The 17,479-nt window shown below is 43.9% G+C and overlaps 1 protein-coding gene across 1 annotated transcript; it reads right to left on the reverse strand.

The window, feature by feature from the left end:
- Positions 1-2,860: 2,860 nt before the first annotated feature.
- LOC120498394 (tRNA N(3)-methylcytidine methyltransferase METTL2-like) lies at positions 2,861-17,479 on the reverse strand. The gene is made up of 9 exons (XM_039701051.1): positions 17,336-17,479; positions 15,723-15,814; positions 11,638-11,999; positions 9,329-9,378; positions 8,655-8,715; positions 7,331-7,470; positions 6,477-6,583; positions 6,215-6,280; positions 2,861-4,923 (listed from the first exon to the last, which is right to left on the reverse strand). Exons 1-9 carry the CDS (start codon positions 17,422-17,424, stop codon positions 4,772-4,774), a joined length of 1,119 nt encoding a protein of 372 aa, XP_039556985.1. The 5' UTR covers positions 17,425-17,479; the 3' UTR covers positions 2,861-4,771.

The following is a 17,479-nucleotide window of genomic DNA, read 5'->3' on the forward strand; positions in this document are numbered from 1 at the left end:
ACAGCCTGTCCATCGTAAATTTCCTGCTGCAACCATATATATTATACGGAAGAGATTTTATTTGCAGCTCACGATCAATCCATATTATGTTCTACGTAGCTGTCATGCAGGCAATTCAAAATGCAGAACTCATTGTGGCACTTGTAAAGCTGCAACATGAGTCCCCGTGGCATTATCTGGGATGTAGAATTACTCAACAGACCATCAGCCCTCAGCCTTTAAAGGCTTTGTGTTGAAGACATCGAACTTTAAATGAATTACAGAAACTCCTGGGTTACTTGAATTGGTTGTGTCCTGTTTTGGGTCTATCTACAGAAGTTTTGCACCTTTTGTTTGACTTAGAGGAAACCCCTATCCGCATTTGCTTCGACAGCTGACCCCAGAAGCCAAAACTGCCTTAGTACACTGTGCTCAAGCACTAGAAAACCAACTAGAAAATTGGAGGTGGGATTCTGATTAATCTGTGCATCTTGTTATAATTGCTAGCAAATTTCAACCTTTTGCTGCTCTGTTTCAATGGTTTGTTAACGATAAAGACCTTTTACATGTGTTAGGATGGTTATTCTTACCTCACACAGCAACAAAGACTATGTGGACTGTTAATGATATGTTCTCCAATTTCTAATTAAATTGAAGAACATTTCATTAACATGAGAAAGGCAAAGAGTGACTACAAACTCTCAGTGGCCAAGATCCACGTACCATTTACATACCTGCAAGTAAAGGCATGGCAAGAAATTTCATATGCTTGCTATGAGAAGACACTAACTTTCAAATTGTACTTGCAGATTTTTCTGGACAATTATCCATTATTCCATTGTTTATGGACAGAGATGGGTAACCTCTCCTTGTACGCAAAGCATCGCTGCAGCATGACCCCCGTCAACAGACCAACTTTTTACTGATACATCCAGCAAAACCAACCAAACTGCAGTGATTTGGCGTGGAGGTGACTCTCCCCAGTGGCATAAAAGGGTATTAATGTTAAATTTTAACATTCCATATAAATTTTAGAGTTGGCTGTTATCTGAGATGACTTTCAGTTATTTCCACAGGAACCACTTAACATCATAACTGATTCCTCATATGCTGCCAATGTTGCATTCTGTTTAAAATTTTCCTATTTAAAGCATGTTAATAACCATCTTTTCTTTACAGTTAAGAACACTGTGGACTTTGATTAACAGCCAGCAGCATGATTTTTATGTGTTACATGTTTGCTCCCACACAGGTTTACCTGGGCCTATTGCAGAAAGTAGTAACTATGCAGATATTACTGTGATGACAGGTGGTACCAAATACTTTTGCTCAGGCCAAGTTATCTCATTACTTTTTCCACCAGAATGCTCGTTCTCTTCACAAACAATTTCAATTCATCTCCTCACAGGCTTGTGATATCCTGTTGTCTTGTCCCTCCTGTCGTGGGATTGCTCCTGCTCCTTTAGCAGAAGGTACTAACCTCCGAGGCTTAACAGCTAACTCCGTTTGGCAAACTGGTATTACCCCAGAGCTGGGTCGTTTGAAATATGCTCATGTTTCTATTGACACCTATTCCCGTTTTCTAATGGCAACTTCTCATACTGGAGACAAGGCCTGTGATACTATGCAGCACTGGCTTACTTGTTTCACCACTCTGGGCCTTCCCAACACCATCAATGGACCTGCCTACACCTCAGAGCAAGTTGGTAACTTCTTGCAGCAATGGGGTATGTTTCACCATACGGGCATTCCCCACTTCCCACAGGGCAAGCTATTGCTGAGCATGCCCATAGAACCCTACAAATTATACCTGAAAAACAAAAAGAGGGGGAGTTGGGGTGCCCTCATAGCAGACTAGCTAAAGCCTTATATGTCCTCATTTTTTTAAACTGGGATGAGATGGGAGAAACTGCATGCGAGAGACAGTATTCCTTCAACACAAAGGCTCATCTAAGACCTCCAGTAATGGTAAAGGACTTTGGTAAATTAAAATTTAATGGTAAATGGTAAATTAACCGGACAGTGAAAGGGACCCCTGGACTTAATGACACGGGGAAGAGGTTATGCCTGTGTTTCCACAGGCCATCAGGTGGAGTGGATTCCATCACGGTGTGTGCGACCTTTTGTCGCACCATCCTGATTCTATGTGCATATAGTTGCTATTTTATAAGCACATGTTACAGTTTTTATAGTTATTGTTGTCACTGTTATTAATGTTTTAGGAGTTGTTTAGGTTTTTTCTAGTAGGTTTTCGTTGCCTAATTAAAAAAAAAAAACAGTGGGGGGGAGATGCGGGATAAGGGGCTGTAATTGTTAAAGTTGCTAAGGCTTGCGCTGACCAGAAGCCCTGTGGGAAAGGCACAGCTGGGTGTCAGCTGAGGGGTGAGAGGCAGTTATGGGACAGGAGAGTCAGCTGAGTGCCAGCTGCAAGTGAGGTTGTGATTGGCTGGAGGAACGCGTGGACAGTGTATGAGCAGGAAGCTGATTGGCTGATAGGATGAGCGGACAGAGTATGAGCAGGAAGCTGATTGGCTGATAGGATGAGCGGACAGTGTATGACCAGGAAGCTGATTGGGCGATAGGATGTGCGGACAGCAGCACTGCAGCTGAGCCAGCCAATGGGTGTGCTCTTTCTGTTAAGTTCTGTTTGGCCTCGGTTTGGTTTCAGTTATGTCAGGTGGAGATTAAAGGTATAAAAAAAGGGCGATTTCTATAATAAAGCAATCTCCTTTGGATGCACAAGGGGGTCCGTGTTGCTTTGTTCCTCATTGCTACAGTTTTTGCAAGCCTGATTTACATGAATCAAACCACCACTGAAAAGCACAAAACTCACTCTAATACCTGTCATACCACACCGCAAAAATAACAGAAGAAAACAAGCTGAGATAAAAGGTATTTGCTGTCAAAAGACAGGGGAATACCTTCTGAAAGCCACAGTGTTGGCTTCCTCTTAAGAAATTAAACAAGAGTACAAAAATTAAACCTCCTGGAGATTTCAGATTAAAGAAAGTGTCTCATGTTTTGGTTTAGCACATCACAATGGCAGGGTAGTTTGTGACCTGGGAGCTGCAGCAAGTAGGAAAAGCAAGGAATTATTTATAAACATAGGTCCTGTTAGCTTCTTCTGATCTGCTGCACTCTGAAGGTGCCCTAAAATTGGCATCAGCACCAAACTTTTGAAAACCTGAATCCTGCCTGAGAGTAATTTATAGCACCTGAGCTATTGTTTGCTGGTTCCCTGGGAGGACATCCTTGTGGATAGTGAGGGCAGAGCAGCATCATTTGCTTTCTCCACAGGTTATCTTCACACCTTGAATCATCCAGGGAAAGCTGGTACACAGAGACTCACATAGTCTCAGTTCCTGCTCTCAGATCAATGTATTTTAACTCCTGGATTGGCACACACCTGAATGACTAGGAAATAGCTGCATGAGATAAGCTGGCCAAGGGATTCATATCAGCAAGTAGTTGCAGAGAAGAGCAGGTTTATCCTTTGTATGTTTGTTGCCAAGACAAGAGTACACAAGACAGAGATAAGGTCAGAGCTCTCCTGTTTCACGTGGAAATCCAGAGCGTAAGCAAGTCGCTCCTCAACTTGCTCAGCTGCTGTAAAACACCATAACCATCTCTTAGGTTAAAACCATAAATAATTTTTAAAATGCAGACCAGTAGCATGACATTTAAAGGGCACCCTTCTCAAGCCTGTGCTCTTCAACATCCACATTAAAGACCCGGATGTAGGACTTGAAGGAATACTAAGGAAGTTTGCTGTCTGCAGTGAACTGGGAGGAGCTGGCAAGTCTCTCAGGGGCAGAGAGGGCCTCCAGAGAAACCCTGACAAATCAGAGCAATGGGCAATCACCAGTCGTGGGAAGTTCAACAAGGGAAAGTGCTGGATTCTGCATGTGGGAAGGGGCAATCCTGGATGTGTGGGTGGACTGGGGAATGAGGCTGAGAGCAGCTGCAGGAAGGGACTTGGGAGTCCTGGTCCATGGCAATTTGAACACGAGTCAGCAGTGCCCTGGCAGCCAGGAAGGACATCTGTCCTGGACATTAGGTAAAGCATTCCTGCTCAGGCAGGAGATTGTCCTGCTCTGCTTTGGGAGAGCCCCACCTCAAGTGCTGGGGGCAGTTTTGGGCACTGCAATATAAAAAAGACATTAAGCTACTAGAGACCATCCAGGGAAGGGCCATGAGAATGGTGAAGAGCCTTGAGGGTAAGCCATATGAGGACTGGCTGAGGGCACTTGGTCTGTTCAGCTGGAGAAGAGGACACTGAGGTCAGACCTCGCTGGGATCTTCAACATCCTCCTGAGGGACAGCAGAATGGCAAGAACCAATCTCTTCACTCTCCTGACCAGGAATAAGACTTGAGAAAATGGCTAGAGCTGTGTCCAGGGAGGATTAGGCTGGATATCAGGAAGCGGTTCTCCCACAAATGGTGGTTGGGCACTGAACAGGTTCCTCAGGGAATGGGTCATGGCCGCAAGGCTTCCAGAACTCAAGGAGTGTTTGGACAACGCTTTCAGGCACAGGGTGGGATTGTTGGGGTGTCCTGTGCAGGGCCAGGAGTTGGACTTGATCTTCACAGGTCCTTCCCAACTCAGTATATTCTGTAATTCTATGACATCTAAAATGCTTGCTCTACTCTCAGGGCATTCGTCCTTAGCAAAACTCACTTGAAGTGATGCCAGGCATGGTACAAGGCACTGAGGTCCTGGGTGTGCAGAATGGCATCACACACATGTCACCAGGAGGAGATGAAGAGGCTCCAGCCCAAAGTTCATATGCCTCATGGCTGAAGGGTGGTGGGTTTGCAGTACTTGCACTGGATCCACACCCTATACATCGTCATCTGTTTCCCACGGTTCACTTGCAATCGCCGATCAACCAGATTCTGGATTTTTTCCAGCCCAGCTGTGGTGAAAAGACGATCTAATTCATCTGGAAGCAAAGAGAAGGACACTGAGGAGACCAGTTCTTTAACTGATACTTGCTCACACTGAGGGCTAAGCCAAGCTCAAAGATGGGCCAGAGGAAACCCATGGTCTCACCCTGGCAGGAAAATGATCAAACAAGACTTTACTACTTTACTAGGGGAGTTTAACATCACAGTTTTTCAAGGTTTCCTTCTAGCAAAGAAGGAAATAATTATTTGGAGTACATCTAGAACTAGAGACTTGACAAAGGAAACAACAGCAGTTTCAAATAAGGATACTGCTTGTAGTAACCAATTAAGGAGCACCTTCTGGCAAGCTGGGACAGAGCCATCCCTTCCCCCCTCCCCAGAGGAATTTCAGAGTCCACAAGAGCAAAGAACAGGAGCAGACCTATGCTTTTAAATAGTGGCAGTTAGATCTGTGCTGCCTAGGCTGGAGGGGAATGGGATTCATTAAGGTTAAATTTGAAAAAAAAATAAAAAATCCCTCAACCCCACACCCTGTTGGGGCCCAATTAAAGCATTAAGACCCCTTGAGGCTTCAACAATTCCACTGGCAGGTAATCCTGACAAGTAAGTCTCACAGTGCCCCAGTCCTGCTGAGTAGCAGAGCTTACTCCCAGAGCACGTGATTTGTCTGGAGTTTCTATAGGAAAAGTCTGACAGGTCTCAGCTTGTGCTTCTTTATCAGATGCTTTCCATTGTGAGATGTTCGCCAAACATGCACTAAACATTAATTTTGTTGTGCCAAACAAGACTCATGCAGTGGGGAGCAGTTCAGTTGTGCCACTGCTCTAGAACTGACTGTGCACAGGGGCCTGTAGCGGAGGGACTGGAGGTGCAGCTGGTGATAAACTGGGAGAATAACAATTGCTGTTAACACCAAGCAGCAGCACTGGAGGGGCTGCCTCAGCTCCATGCTGAACCACACCCTTCTGATTTCCTTATAGGAGAGCAGGAAAATTAAGGGAAGTTCTGCTAAGCGGCATCCATCTCTCTCCATCATCTGCAGCCAATATACAAGGAGAGCTCCTCCAATCCCACCCCTCCAGGGTAGCAAACACACCAGTCTTCCTCTTAAAGGATTTTCCACTAAGGAAATTGACCATGCCATGCTTGCACCAGAAGCTGACAAGCCCAGGTCACTGTTTAATTGGGAGATACTTAACATTTCACAGTGCTCCAAGAAAGAGGCTGAAAAGACCTAGTGGCCAACCTGAAGGGCACAGGGACAAGTGGTCAAGAGAGTCAGAGGGATGTTTTTTGATGGTCAGAGGCATGTTTCTGGCCTCCTACCTTGTGTGAAGAAGTAGACTCTGGTGCCATCACCTCTCACATAGAAGTTATCAGACAAACATTGACCTAAGAACAAGACAGACATAAACAGTTACTACTGATCACTTAAAAAATCAACAACTGCCATCCAACAACAGGCCCTTCTCCAGCATGCACCGTGCTTTGCAGAATTCATGGGCTGACTCCCAACAGCGCAGACACAGCTCCAGAGAGGCAGAATCTACTAGTGATGGAGCAAGAATTCCCAGGGGAAAGGAAATACCTTTCTTAAACCGAAGTTGGGCGAGATCATAACGGCCGTAATCTCGTAACAAAATCATTCCCCCTGGTTTCAGAAGGCGACTCAGTCTGGTCACAATGCACTGCATCCTGAGAGAAGAACAAACCAGGAGCACTCAACAGGCTACAAAATTGTGTTTGTTTCCTTCCAAAAAGATGGAATAAAGTTCTATATGTTTCAACTTCATGTAAAGAGCTACCCAAAGCCAGCAGCATTCTGAGCTCTCCCAGAGTCAGGTAGGTTCATTTTATTTGGCCTCTATTTTTTGACATTCCCCAGTTTTGCTTTTTTCCCACCAGGATAACATCCTGCCATAGCAGGGATTAACTCTCTCTTACTGATTACGAAAGGATCTTCACTGGTTTCTGCGAAACAAGTAGTAAGTGAACTTGAAGAGAAGTGTTGTGAAGTAAAACTAAAGGGAACAGAAAAAGAGACTAGTGTAGGTTGTAACAATTATCACACTAAGACTGCAGCACTTTCTTTACCTTTTTTCTGAACCTGAACCCTTCCTTCTTGCCGCCTCCCACGTAAGAAATTAATCTACCCTCGGAGCCTGAAAATCCAGCAGAATACTTTCCAAAGGGAGTGTTCAGTGTGGCTGGGGTTCAGAACAGTGACCCCAGCAATGATCACCTGCAACCACTTAAAATCACCCTATCCTCTGTCAGAACTGGTTACAACAGCAAATATCTGCAAATTTCATTTTCTGAGGCTTCATGGAAAACTGGACCACAAACAGAACAAACTTTAATTTTCCTTAATAGGAGATTATTAAAGAACTCTGGTTGTAGAAGAATTATCTTCTGCAATCAGAAGGAATTATTAAAACTTACTTCTCTGGGAGAATTGCTGAGAGGACAAAGATAAGAATAACAACGTCAAGACTCTCCTCTGGCATTGGGAAAGGACTTTGGTCATTGCACAGGTCATGCACAAACGCAAAGCAGCGAGAAGAATCATATTCTGCATTGTTCTGTATTTGAGGGAGAAAAATTAAAATCATTAGCAGCAGACCCTGATCTCAGTATTAGCTGGACTATATGGATTATTAGTATTATATGGAGTATTTTAACTTTCACATTATCAAGAGGTGCATCCAGAGATCTGTTTCAGTTTCACTTCACTTCTGTGTCAGGTATGTTCCTTGGTCAGGCAAGGAACAGGTGTGAAATGTGAAAAAATATTTACACACAGGAGATTTACAAAGAGCTTTGGTCTTGTTACAATCAATCAGCACTGAAAAAAATGCAGAACTGGATCCAGGGTTTCAATTTTAAGGTCAGAATTTCCTAACAGTCGTAAGAAATGAGAGATTTATACTGATAAATTGGAAACCTTTACATAAGTGAGAGTGTCAGGGCACCTCTCTGCATCATTGAAATCAATATTAATTTCATCTACAAGCAGATATTCCCTATACCCCAAAAATCAAACTTGGTTGCTTAAAGTTAGTCTTAAAAATCAGATTTAGATGTCTTTTAAAAGTTGCATATTTTTCTAAAGCTGCTGCTACAAATTGCAGAAGCCTCTACAAACAGTGCTTGTGTCACATACAGAGGACAAAATGGATGCTGACTGTGGTGCTATGCTCCCCTCTCACCTCAGGAAGTGACTGATTGCATTTGATACTTCATATATTCTCAGTAGTCCCTTGACTGGAAATTTATCAGTACTATTTGTCCTTTGACTAAATCCCAACCTCTTACACCACAAACATGATCCCTCCTCAGCTGCCTGTGCAGAAGCAATCAGACCATGTTCCCAGAACTGTGGTGACGGTAACACACACAAACCAAAACCAGCTTCAGTTCCTGTTAAAAAATAGCCTGGATGTTTTCAAGGTTTGAGTTTGTTTTCAAGTCACTCAGCTAAAAGAACACTGTATTGAGAAAAGTACTGCCGACCACAGGGGAAGAAAATCTGTCTGACTTGTTTGCTGCCAATATGACATTTTGAGAACTTTTACTTCCCTAATATCTACAATCTTTGATGGCTTCTTTTCCAGATTTCCCAGTGCAAGGATCAGCACCAGGGCTCGCTAAAACCAGAAAGGTGCCAGCACAGCCAGAGAGACACTGGCAGTTGGTATAGATTTGTGTTAATGGGCAACTGGCCCCAGATACTCCCCACACTTTCATAAGTCACCATTGAAATTACCTGGACAAGATCCACAGCTGTTGTAGAAAAATCACAGCAATAAACAAACAGGCCTGGGTCACTGCAATAAATCAAAGAAACTCATCATTTATACTGAGGAATTAAGGAGTGTTTCAAATGCACAAAGCCCAGAAATCCTGGGCTTTAGTTTTTGTGCAAAATCTGGTGGATTCCATTGCTCCTTTATGCCCATTATTTTCATATGGAACTGACTGCTTCCTTTTTCTTTTGGATCTAAAACCAAGGGCTTCCAAGCTCAAAGCACAATAACCTGAAGCTGCAGATGGCAAAGGTACTATTTGCATTTGGCTTTTCTCCGAGATAGTTATGGAACATTTTTCCAGTTGTTTTGCAGAGGCTGGTATCTCATGAAGGTAAAAGCCTACTGAGAATTACTTCACAGAATCCCAGAATGGTTTGGGTTCGGAGGAATGTTAAACATCATCCAGTCCCACTCCTGCCATGGGCAGGGACACCTTCCACTAGACCAAGGGGCTCCAAGCCCTGTCCAACCTGGCCTTGGACACTTCTAGGAATGCAGCAGCCACAGCTTTTCTGGGCAACCCATGCCAGGGCCTGCCCACCCTCACAGACAACAATTCCTTTCCAATATCCCATTTATCCCTGCCCTCTGGCAGTGGGAAGCCATTTCCTCTTGTCTCGTCTCTACTTACTTGTTGGTTTGTAAAATTGGGAAGACTGTATTCCCAGCCCCACAGCCAACCTGCATAAACAGAGCAGATATATACAGTGAAAATAATTCCTTCAGCATGTTCATGCAGATAATTTTCAATCATCTCTCTACAGATATGTAATGAAGAGCTATGCATGAGTAAAGCTGAGAGTGGCAGTGACCATTCTTAAGTGTCCATGCAAGATCCAAGCATGTTAAGGTCTGAGGAACAGGATTACATGCGTGGAAAACCACTAAGCAAGCTCTTGTCAAAATCTTAATAACAAGCTATACATTGTTACTCTTTTGAAAGCTGTTTTTGCTGGAATTCCAAGCATGACAACCAGTATGAGTCACTGAAGCACTGGCAAAGGCCATGGATGAGTTACATTCACTTCCATAGAAAATCAGAGCAACAGAGAAGTTAAGTTTGCTTCACTCTAATTACTCCTTCTGCTTGTTCCCATTTGAAGAGATGATGGCTCACGCAACTGGGTTTAGGGAATTTGCCTCTGAATGTTTAAAGAATCAGTACAATTGAAACAGACTGAGCAGAAAACACCACAGAGGGTTTGCAGTGACAGATGTTAGTTAAAGTGCTCAGGTGAGATAGGAAACCCACCCTGAGAACACTGAAGTCTGAGAAAATCTTAAAAGTGTCAAATTCAAAAATTGGGACAGTTCATACTAACTCTCCCTGGAAGAGTAGGACTTTCATATAATAGTAAGTATTGAACAAATCCAGTAATATCTACACTGAACAACTAGAAGTGGCAGAGCAAAAAGTCACAACCAGCTGTCAGCAGTCCAATACTTATAACTGCCATAAACTTCTCTGGGACAAAGCCTGTATCAGTTTGGGATTCCCTGTTATCACAAGGCCCTAAGGAACAAACCCAAGAGCACCTTTACATTCTTGGCTTCATTGCTCTGTTTCAAGGCAAACAGGAGTCAGCACAAACATGCAGAAGATAGGTGTCCTAGGGTGACTATATGAAGCTTGTATCCCTGTTCATCAGTTCTGTTTATGCTGGATATTAAGTTCTGCATCTCTAAGACTGGTTCTGAGAGCGAAGGGGGAGAGAAGAAGTGTGCAGTTTGTTTGAGAAACTGTACTTGCTCCCCCCCCACTGTATTCCTTCTCACAGATTGTGCTGTCTGCAAGACAGACAGCAGGAGAGAACTCTCCTGTACTTTTAGTGATTAGCTAGCTGAGGTAGCGAAGTTCCCTGGACTGTGGTTTTTCTTTTCCTCAGAACTGATCAACCCTGCTCTGGACTAAAACCCCAGAACACTGGGAGCTCACACCTGTTGCCCACTGGGGCCTGGGACGCAGCACTCCAGCACCAGAGGGACTGAAAACAGTCTGAGTGAGCCAAGCTGCAGCTATGATATTTTATGAAAAACACTTTGCTAGGATTTTTCCCACCTGAGGAACCGAGAGCCTCAGGAAAGAAATGTAAACAATAACTATCTGCTGCTGTAGAATGCAACAGGTGCATCTGTGATTGGTGCTTGTTGATTGTTGCTAATTAAGAGCCAATCACAGATGCAGCTGCATCAGACTCTCAAGAGTCACAAGATTTTGTGAATTCATTCTATTCTTGTTCTTTCAAGCCTTCTGATCAATCTTTTCTCTCTATTCTTTTAGTATAGTTTTAATGTAGTATTTTAATATATCATAATATAATAAACCAGCCTTCTGAAAACATGAAGTCAAGCCTCGCATCTCTGCACATGGGGAGTTACCAACACCAAGCCACACCCCACAACAGGGGCTTTCTGAAGTTGCCATCTCTTCAGAACAGCAAGAGGTTTTATGGTTTAATACTATTCATTTTTTATGCCTGTGAATGCTTTGCTTGTTAAATAAACAGGTTTTTTCCACTTTTCTCCAAGGAAGTATTTTCCTGAACAAGATGGGGGAGGGGCCACTTGAATCCGCTTTCTAGAAAGACCCCTTTGGAAGTTTCCTGCCAGATTTGCCCTGAACCAGGACACAAGGGAAGGCTTTATACAGAGTAGAAGTCAAAAGATGACTTTTAAATGCTTGTTTGAATATCTGATAGCAATAGTTTGGCTTTTAAACTTGTAAACTTCTTATCGTCCTTGTGCTCTGCTAATTCAGTCTGAACCAAAAGAATCCCAACAGATTTAGTTCAGCTCTAAACCACCCTCTGATTTTTGCATTTTACTGACTGAAGGCAATCATCCACTCCCTTGCTCTTTGGCAGCGACTCACATTTTCATGTCCCAGTCACAATGACACAAGGGAGGCTTTGATGTGTGACTTTGATTTACAGCTCTTACCTCTAATATCCGGTAAGATGCAGCTGATCCTGGGTAATGCCCATCACGCCGACTCAGCTCACTGTCTTTCTGTGCAGCCAACTCCTCTGTGTGGCCTCCAGGTGGGCTTTTTATCAGGTTTAACTGACTCTCTGTCTTGGTTTCCAATGAGCAATGGCCATTTTCACAGCTTCCCAGCCCTTCATTTTTGGATTCTTCTGTGTCACTAAATCCATGCACAAAATCTCCATTTTGGCTTGAGTTCCTGTGAGGTGCCAGCTCAGGAAATTCAGTGAACAGCCAGTGCCTGTCCTTGAAGAAGCCATTTTCATGGATTTTATAGAAGTCATCCCAGTATTTCTTAGCATTCACCTCATATTCCTCTGTGAACACAAGCAAAAACATCACCAGGCATCAAATCAGAAGGTCTCAGGGTTTATCAATTCAGAGAGTGAGGGATCACTGCAGGTATCTATGCACCAACCTGCTGTAATAAGTGACATTACTGATTGAAAATCACCTTTATTTAAATTTGCAATCCCACACAAACACTCAGCCTATGTCCTTCACAGTCACTTTGTAGGACTTAAAAAGGGAAAAGAGAGAAGAGGAAACTGCCTCCTGGTAGGATTTAAAGGAAACTTGCAACAGAAAAAGTCTCTTTGAAGGACACTGGATTGAAGAAATCCAGGTTTTACTTCCACCTCTAACACTGACTTGTTCAGCTCACTGGAACAATTAATTTGGAGCCTGGAGATGTTAAGTGTAAAGCACAACTCCTAAGGAATTTTCTGAGAGCAGCCCATAGCTGAAAGCTCCTGTCCAACACACTGCTCTTATTTTCAGGTGCAGAAACTGAAAAATGAGTGAACTCTTCAGGCCTGGCAGGAAGCTCAGTTAGAAGTTATGCAATCCTGCAGGTAACATGTTTTCCACATTTTGCTGGAGTCCAGTCCAGATAACTTTGCCTTCCATAGCTCTATGCGTGTCACAGCATCACACATTTATGAACTATGACAAAAGACAGTGACCACTGCATTAAAGTACCAGTGGAGAGCTAAGGTGGAGAGGCTAAAGATGAACAGAATTCATTTGAGCAGCAGCACTTTCACATCAAATGGTTCATTCCAGGAGCAAGAGAAGTATTACAGGGAGCTGGAATAGCTCTTACAAAACCATGATTGAGTGAAATTTGAGTCACCTGCAAACTTATTTCTACACACTTTCACAGATTTCAGATCAAGTACAGTCTGGGGAAACTGTTTCTTCCAAGGGAAGCTACAAATCCAAGTGACTTTCTATGACTTCATCAATGTGATGAGTTCTCTGTGCTGGGAATTAACACCTACTTATAGCATCCTATGCTTGAAATCACCTACAGACATTAAGATCCATGGCCAGAAATCCCACTTGCATGCCAGTAACTAGTAACTCCTCAACCCTCTTTGGATGGCAACAAGCGTATCACTGAATAAAAATTATTGGGGGCATTATTAGCTGAACTGCTGTTTATTTATTAGTCTTCCTGAAGAACATGAAACTGTTTCAAAGTGAGGCAGTAAAGTGAACCCAGAACACCTGAAAAATATTAGCCTCAGTCAAATATAGACAAAAATGGCTTTAACAAAGAAGCACTAATCAGTCATATGTCTATTTTTAGTAGGATCTATCCCTGCAGCAAAAAGTGCTATATTAAAAAAAAATATCTTTCTTTACCTCAACTACAAGGATTTTCTCCTTTTAAGAAGCCTGGCTCTTAAACACCAAGGCGAAGGAAATTTAATGTCTGGTATTAGACACAAGCAGTAAATTTGTGCCATGATCTCACTGTAGGGCACAGTGAGCAGGGCCAAGTCAGCTCACTATTTACATGGAAGAAGTCAATGACTGCTGATGCTGGAAGAAGTGCTATTGATCCAAATCCTTACACACTCTATCCTGAACTGTCCCCCATGTACTAGCAGCAATGTGCAAGGCTTCTGAGACTGAAATGCTCTTTCTGCTAATAAAAATACAGATTGCCGCTCATCTCCAACAATCCCATGCTAGCCTGACTGCTGTGGAATGGTTACCTGAGATACTGGGACAAAATTCCAGCCTAGCCATTCTGGATAGCCAATATTTTTGTCACATTATGCTCGTGAAGAAGACATTGTGCTCTTCCTTTGTTACATTAGTGTGAAATTCTGTTGGATGCTATTGAAGTGCTGTCACACTCCAAACCACATGTGGGGAAGGTTTATTTAAACCTCATTTACCTTGGAGCCTGCTGTTTTCAAAGCCCGGAATAAGGGGTCAGTAACAATATAAATACAAAAAAAATCAAGGGCCAGCTGACAAAGATCATACAAGAAACAGAATGAAGTAAAAATATGACCATGTTAATTTTTCAGGAAGGTTTCTTGCCAGCAAAGTTCACATCATATTTGTTTCAGGCCCTTTTTGGGCTATTAGCTCACAGTGCCATCAGTGTGCAAGCCAGATTCCTCCAGAGATTTTCTTGATAAGGACTCCTGACTTCTGCTCACCTTTGTAAGCACACCCCCAAAGACAAGCCCATACTCACCCTTCACTCTGCAAAAGAAGAGCAAACAAAAGCAACATTTCAAAAAGACCAGAAGAGAATCAGGAACCTCCTGAATTGCAAGGGGGCAAATTATGGAGCTTCTAAAGGAAACCAAGAAACTTGGATTTCTTTCTCTTTCTTTTCTCAGCCAGGAGACACATCTTCCACATACCCACAGAGCTTCCCTCCTTCTTCAGAAAAAATCCTGACATCCCCAAGTAGTCCACAGAATAATACAGCCATAATGACCGATATTCTGCCTTTGTTCTTCTCCTTGGACATCCTGATTCTCAAACTACCAGACCCTTCAGGCACATTTGCCTGGGCTGCTTTCCCTACTTTCCAGCCATCCCATTGTCTCCACATGCTTCCCAGTGAATAGCAACCATCAACATTTGACTGGCCTCCATTGTTCAGTCTGGGAAATACATCATGGAGCTCTGACAAACGGCTCCAACAGCAAATTGCTCCACAATTTCCTAGCTGTATATAGGTTCTCAAAGCATGACAGACAGCACCCTTTAATGCTAACCAGATTTTAAAATGAGCTCAACACAATGGGCATCACAATGGAAAACGGCTGGATACCTCTAGGAGTCCAAGAAATTAGGAGGGTTACTCTTTGGTGTAATTAAATTTGCTATTGTGAACACAACTGGAAGCTATATGGAAGTGTCTCAATAGTTCCAGTAGTGCTCAGCATCATCTTACGGGTGACACACTTGATTTAATTTGAACAAAAGGAGCAGATACACCCTAGAGCTCAGCAGGGTATAACAAGATCATCATCAGACAAGTTTCTTATCACACCAAAGAATCATTTCACCAAAATTTGAGGGACTGAATGATCTCAGAATGGCTTCAGCCATGACTTAACCAAAGACCTGAGCACACTGAGCTTGATTCAGAGACAAGTAAGCCCTGCATTCTGGATTGCTAAATATCCTTTAAACCATACAAAATAAAAACTCTGTTTATCCTCAGATAGACAGCAAAGGGATTCCAATCACGATAAAATAATTTTTCTTTCTCTGATGAACTTGCTCTCATGTGGTTTGTTTACTGTGTAGAGACAGATATGGAAACCACTTTTATCAGACCCTTTAGAGAAATTTAGAGAAAATCAGCTTGGATCAGGGCTTACTCCACAGCAAGTCAGCAAAAAGGGATTAACTACGAGCAGTTAAGCTTTAAAGAGCAAAAATAAGCAGAGGCAACAACTCTACACTCAAAGAGGTTCACTGACAACCAGCACTAACAAGTGTTTAACATACACAACGTGACAGAGAAGCTCAACCCAATCTGACTCCTCCCAAGCAGCAGGAGTCTCTAATGAAGGTGGAGGAGTCACAGAGAGATAAATTAAGAACAGAAAGGTTCCTCCTCCTCAATTTCCCATTATCACACATGTGTTAATGCCTTCTGAGTGACTGGGAGAAGGGGAAGGGAGGAACTGATGATGTTCTGATGTGGCTCTGGCCAGACTGTTCCATCCCTGGCACAAAGCCAAGATTCACATGAGGACACTTTCCAAAAGTACCTTGTTTATCTTGTGGCAACAGTTGGGAGCTGTTCTCTTGAACTTTACTCCTGGCACTGGCTTCCTGCTCTTCTGACCATTCCACATTATCCCTGTTGTGAAAAATAAGATGAGCTAGAGCTAAGCATGGTAGGAAAGAGAAAGGTCTGGAGAGCCCCCCAAATGGACAGGGGTGCAGATATGATCCCCAATTCCAGCCCAGCACCAGCACAACAGCCTAGTCAGTATGTGCAGGTCCTAGTCCTGAAGGAACTCATGGAATTGCACACACAAGGGATCCTAAACCTGTCCCATTTTGGATGCTCAGTCAAATTTAAAGGGAATAGATCCTTGCTAAAACCATGAGGGCACTCAGCACAAAATTACATCTTTCTCAAGGGAAAACAAAAAAAGACAGTTGGGTTATTTGGAAGGTAACTGTTAAATTAAATCAAATGATGAGAAAACTACAGGAAGCTTTAAAGCATTATTAATAATGTCAATGCACATACACAGCTATGCAGTCATTAAAGTGATTCACTTGGCCTCTTTTCATTAAAACAAGTCAATGAAAAGCAGAATACAAGACCCAAGAAGCAGTTCTTGTCTCAAAAGGAATCAGTGTTCTGATTTTAACTTACAAAACAAAGGCTTAAATATTAAGTCCATGAAAAAACAGATTACTAAGAATTTCAACAGGAAAACCAAGGATATGCTTTTGTAACATACCTTTTGCATAGAACAGTCTCAGAAAGAATGACAGGCTAACACATATAAATATTACTTACTTACAAATTAAACACACTCGATTCTTAACATGGCATAACAGCCAGAGACCAAGAGTGGATCCATTTACCCCAAAAATGCAAAAACACCCAGCAAATTAGAGAATTTGGATTTAACTGGCTTTTGGTTTAACTGGCTTAAAACAACTTCTGTATCCAAATAAAGAGCTCCTGTTCCAAGCACACACTTGGCACCACCTTACTGGAGGAAAAACAGGTTATGGATTTCTGACAGCAGGCAATTTACCTTTATTAACCACAGCAACAAAACAATTGCTACAACCACAGGAACCTGAGGAATGCTACTGCTTCAGGAGGGGTTGAGAGCGGCTCAGAATTCCCTGTTGATCAGTCCTGAAGATTCAGGACCCTGGGGATCAATCCCAAAGGTTCAGGAGCCCCCACATGATTAGTCCCCAAGGCTCAGAACCCCGCAGGGAGCAGTTCCAAGTGCTCAGGAACCTCGGGGACCAGCACTCCCGACCAGCACCGGCCACACAGGGCAGTGCCCCGCCCGGGGAAGGCGGTCCCCGCCCGGCCTGCAGCCGCTGTCGCCAGCCCTCCACCCACCGTCCTTCGGCCCGCTCCACGCCCTGAGGGTGTCTCTCGAGGCGCGCCCGGAGAAGAGGGCGGTCCCTGCGCTAAGGGCTCTGTGAGACGGAGTGGGCACGTTGGGACCGGCCCATTACACAGCGCTTGGCTACAGACACCGCAGATCGGAGAGGGGACGGCGAGCCTGCCCCGGCCACCCCCACCCCACCGCCGGGCGCGGGCCGGCACCACAGGGCAGCAGAACCCCGGGCGCCTCACGGGGGTCTAGAGCGGGCAGCGGCGGCAGCCCTCACGCACCAGGCGTTGTGCTGGAAAAGCCGGGCGGGGTCGGTGAGGAGCCGCCTCCCGAAAGGCCGCCGCTCCCCTGCCTCGCTGGGCGCCGCCATGACGGGCCGGCCGGCGCCGGAAGCGGAAGCAGCGCCGCGCGGACCGACCCGAAGG

The sequence above is a fragment of the Passer montanus genome, unplaced genomic scaffold (assembly GCF_014805655.1).
Source record: "Passer montanus isolate IOZ18808 unplaced genomic scaffold, ASM1480565v1 scaffold148, whole genome shotgun sequence".
NCBI lineage: Eukaryota > Metazoa > Chordata > Aves > Passeriformes > Passeridae > Passer > Passer montanus.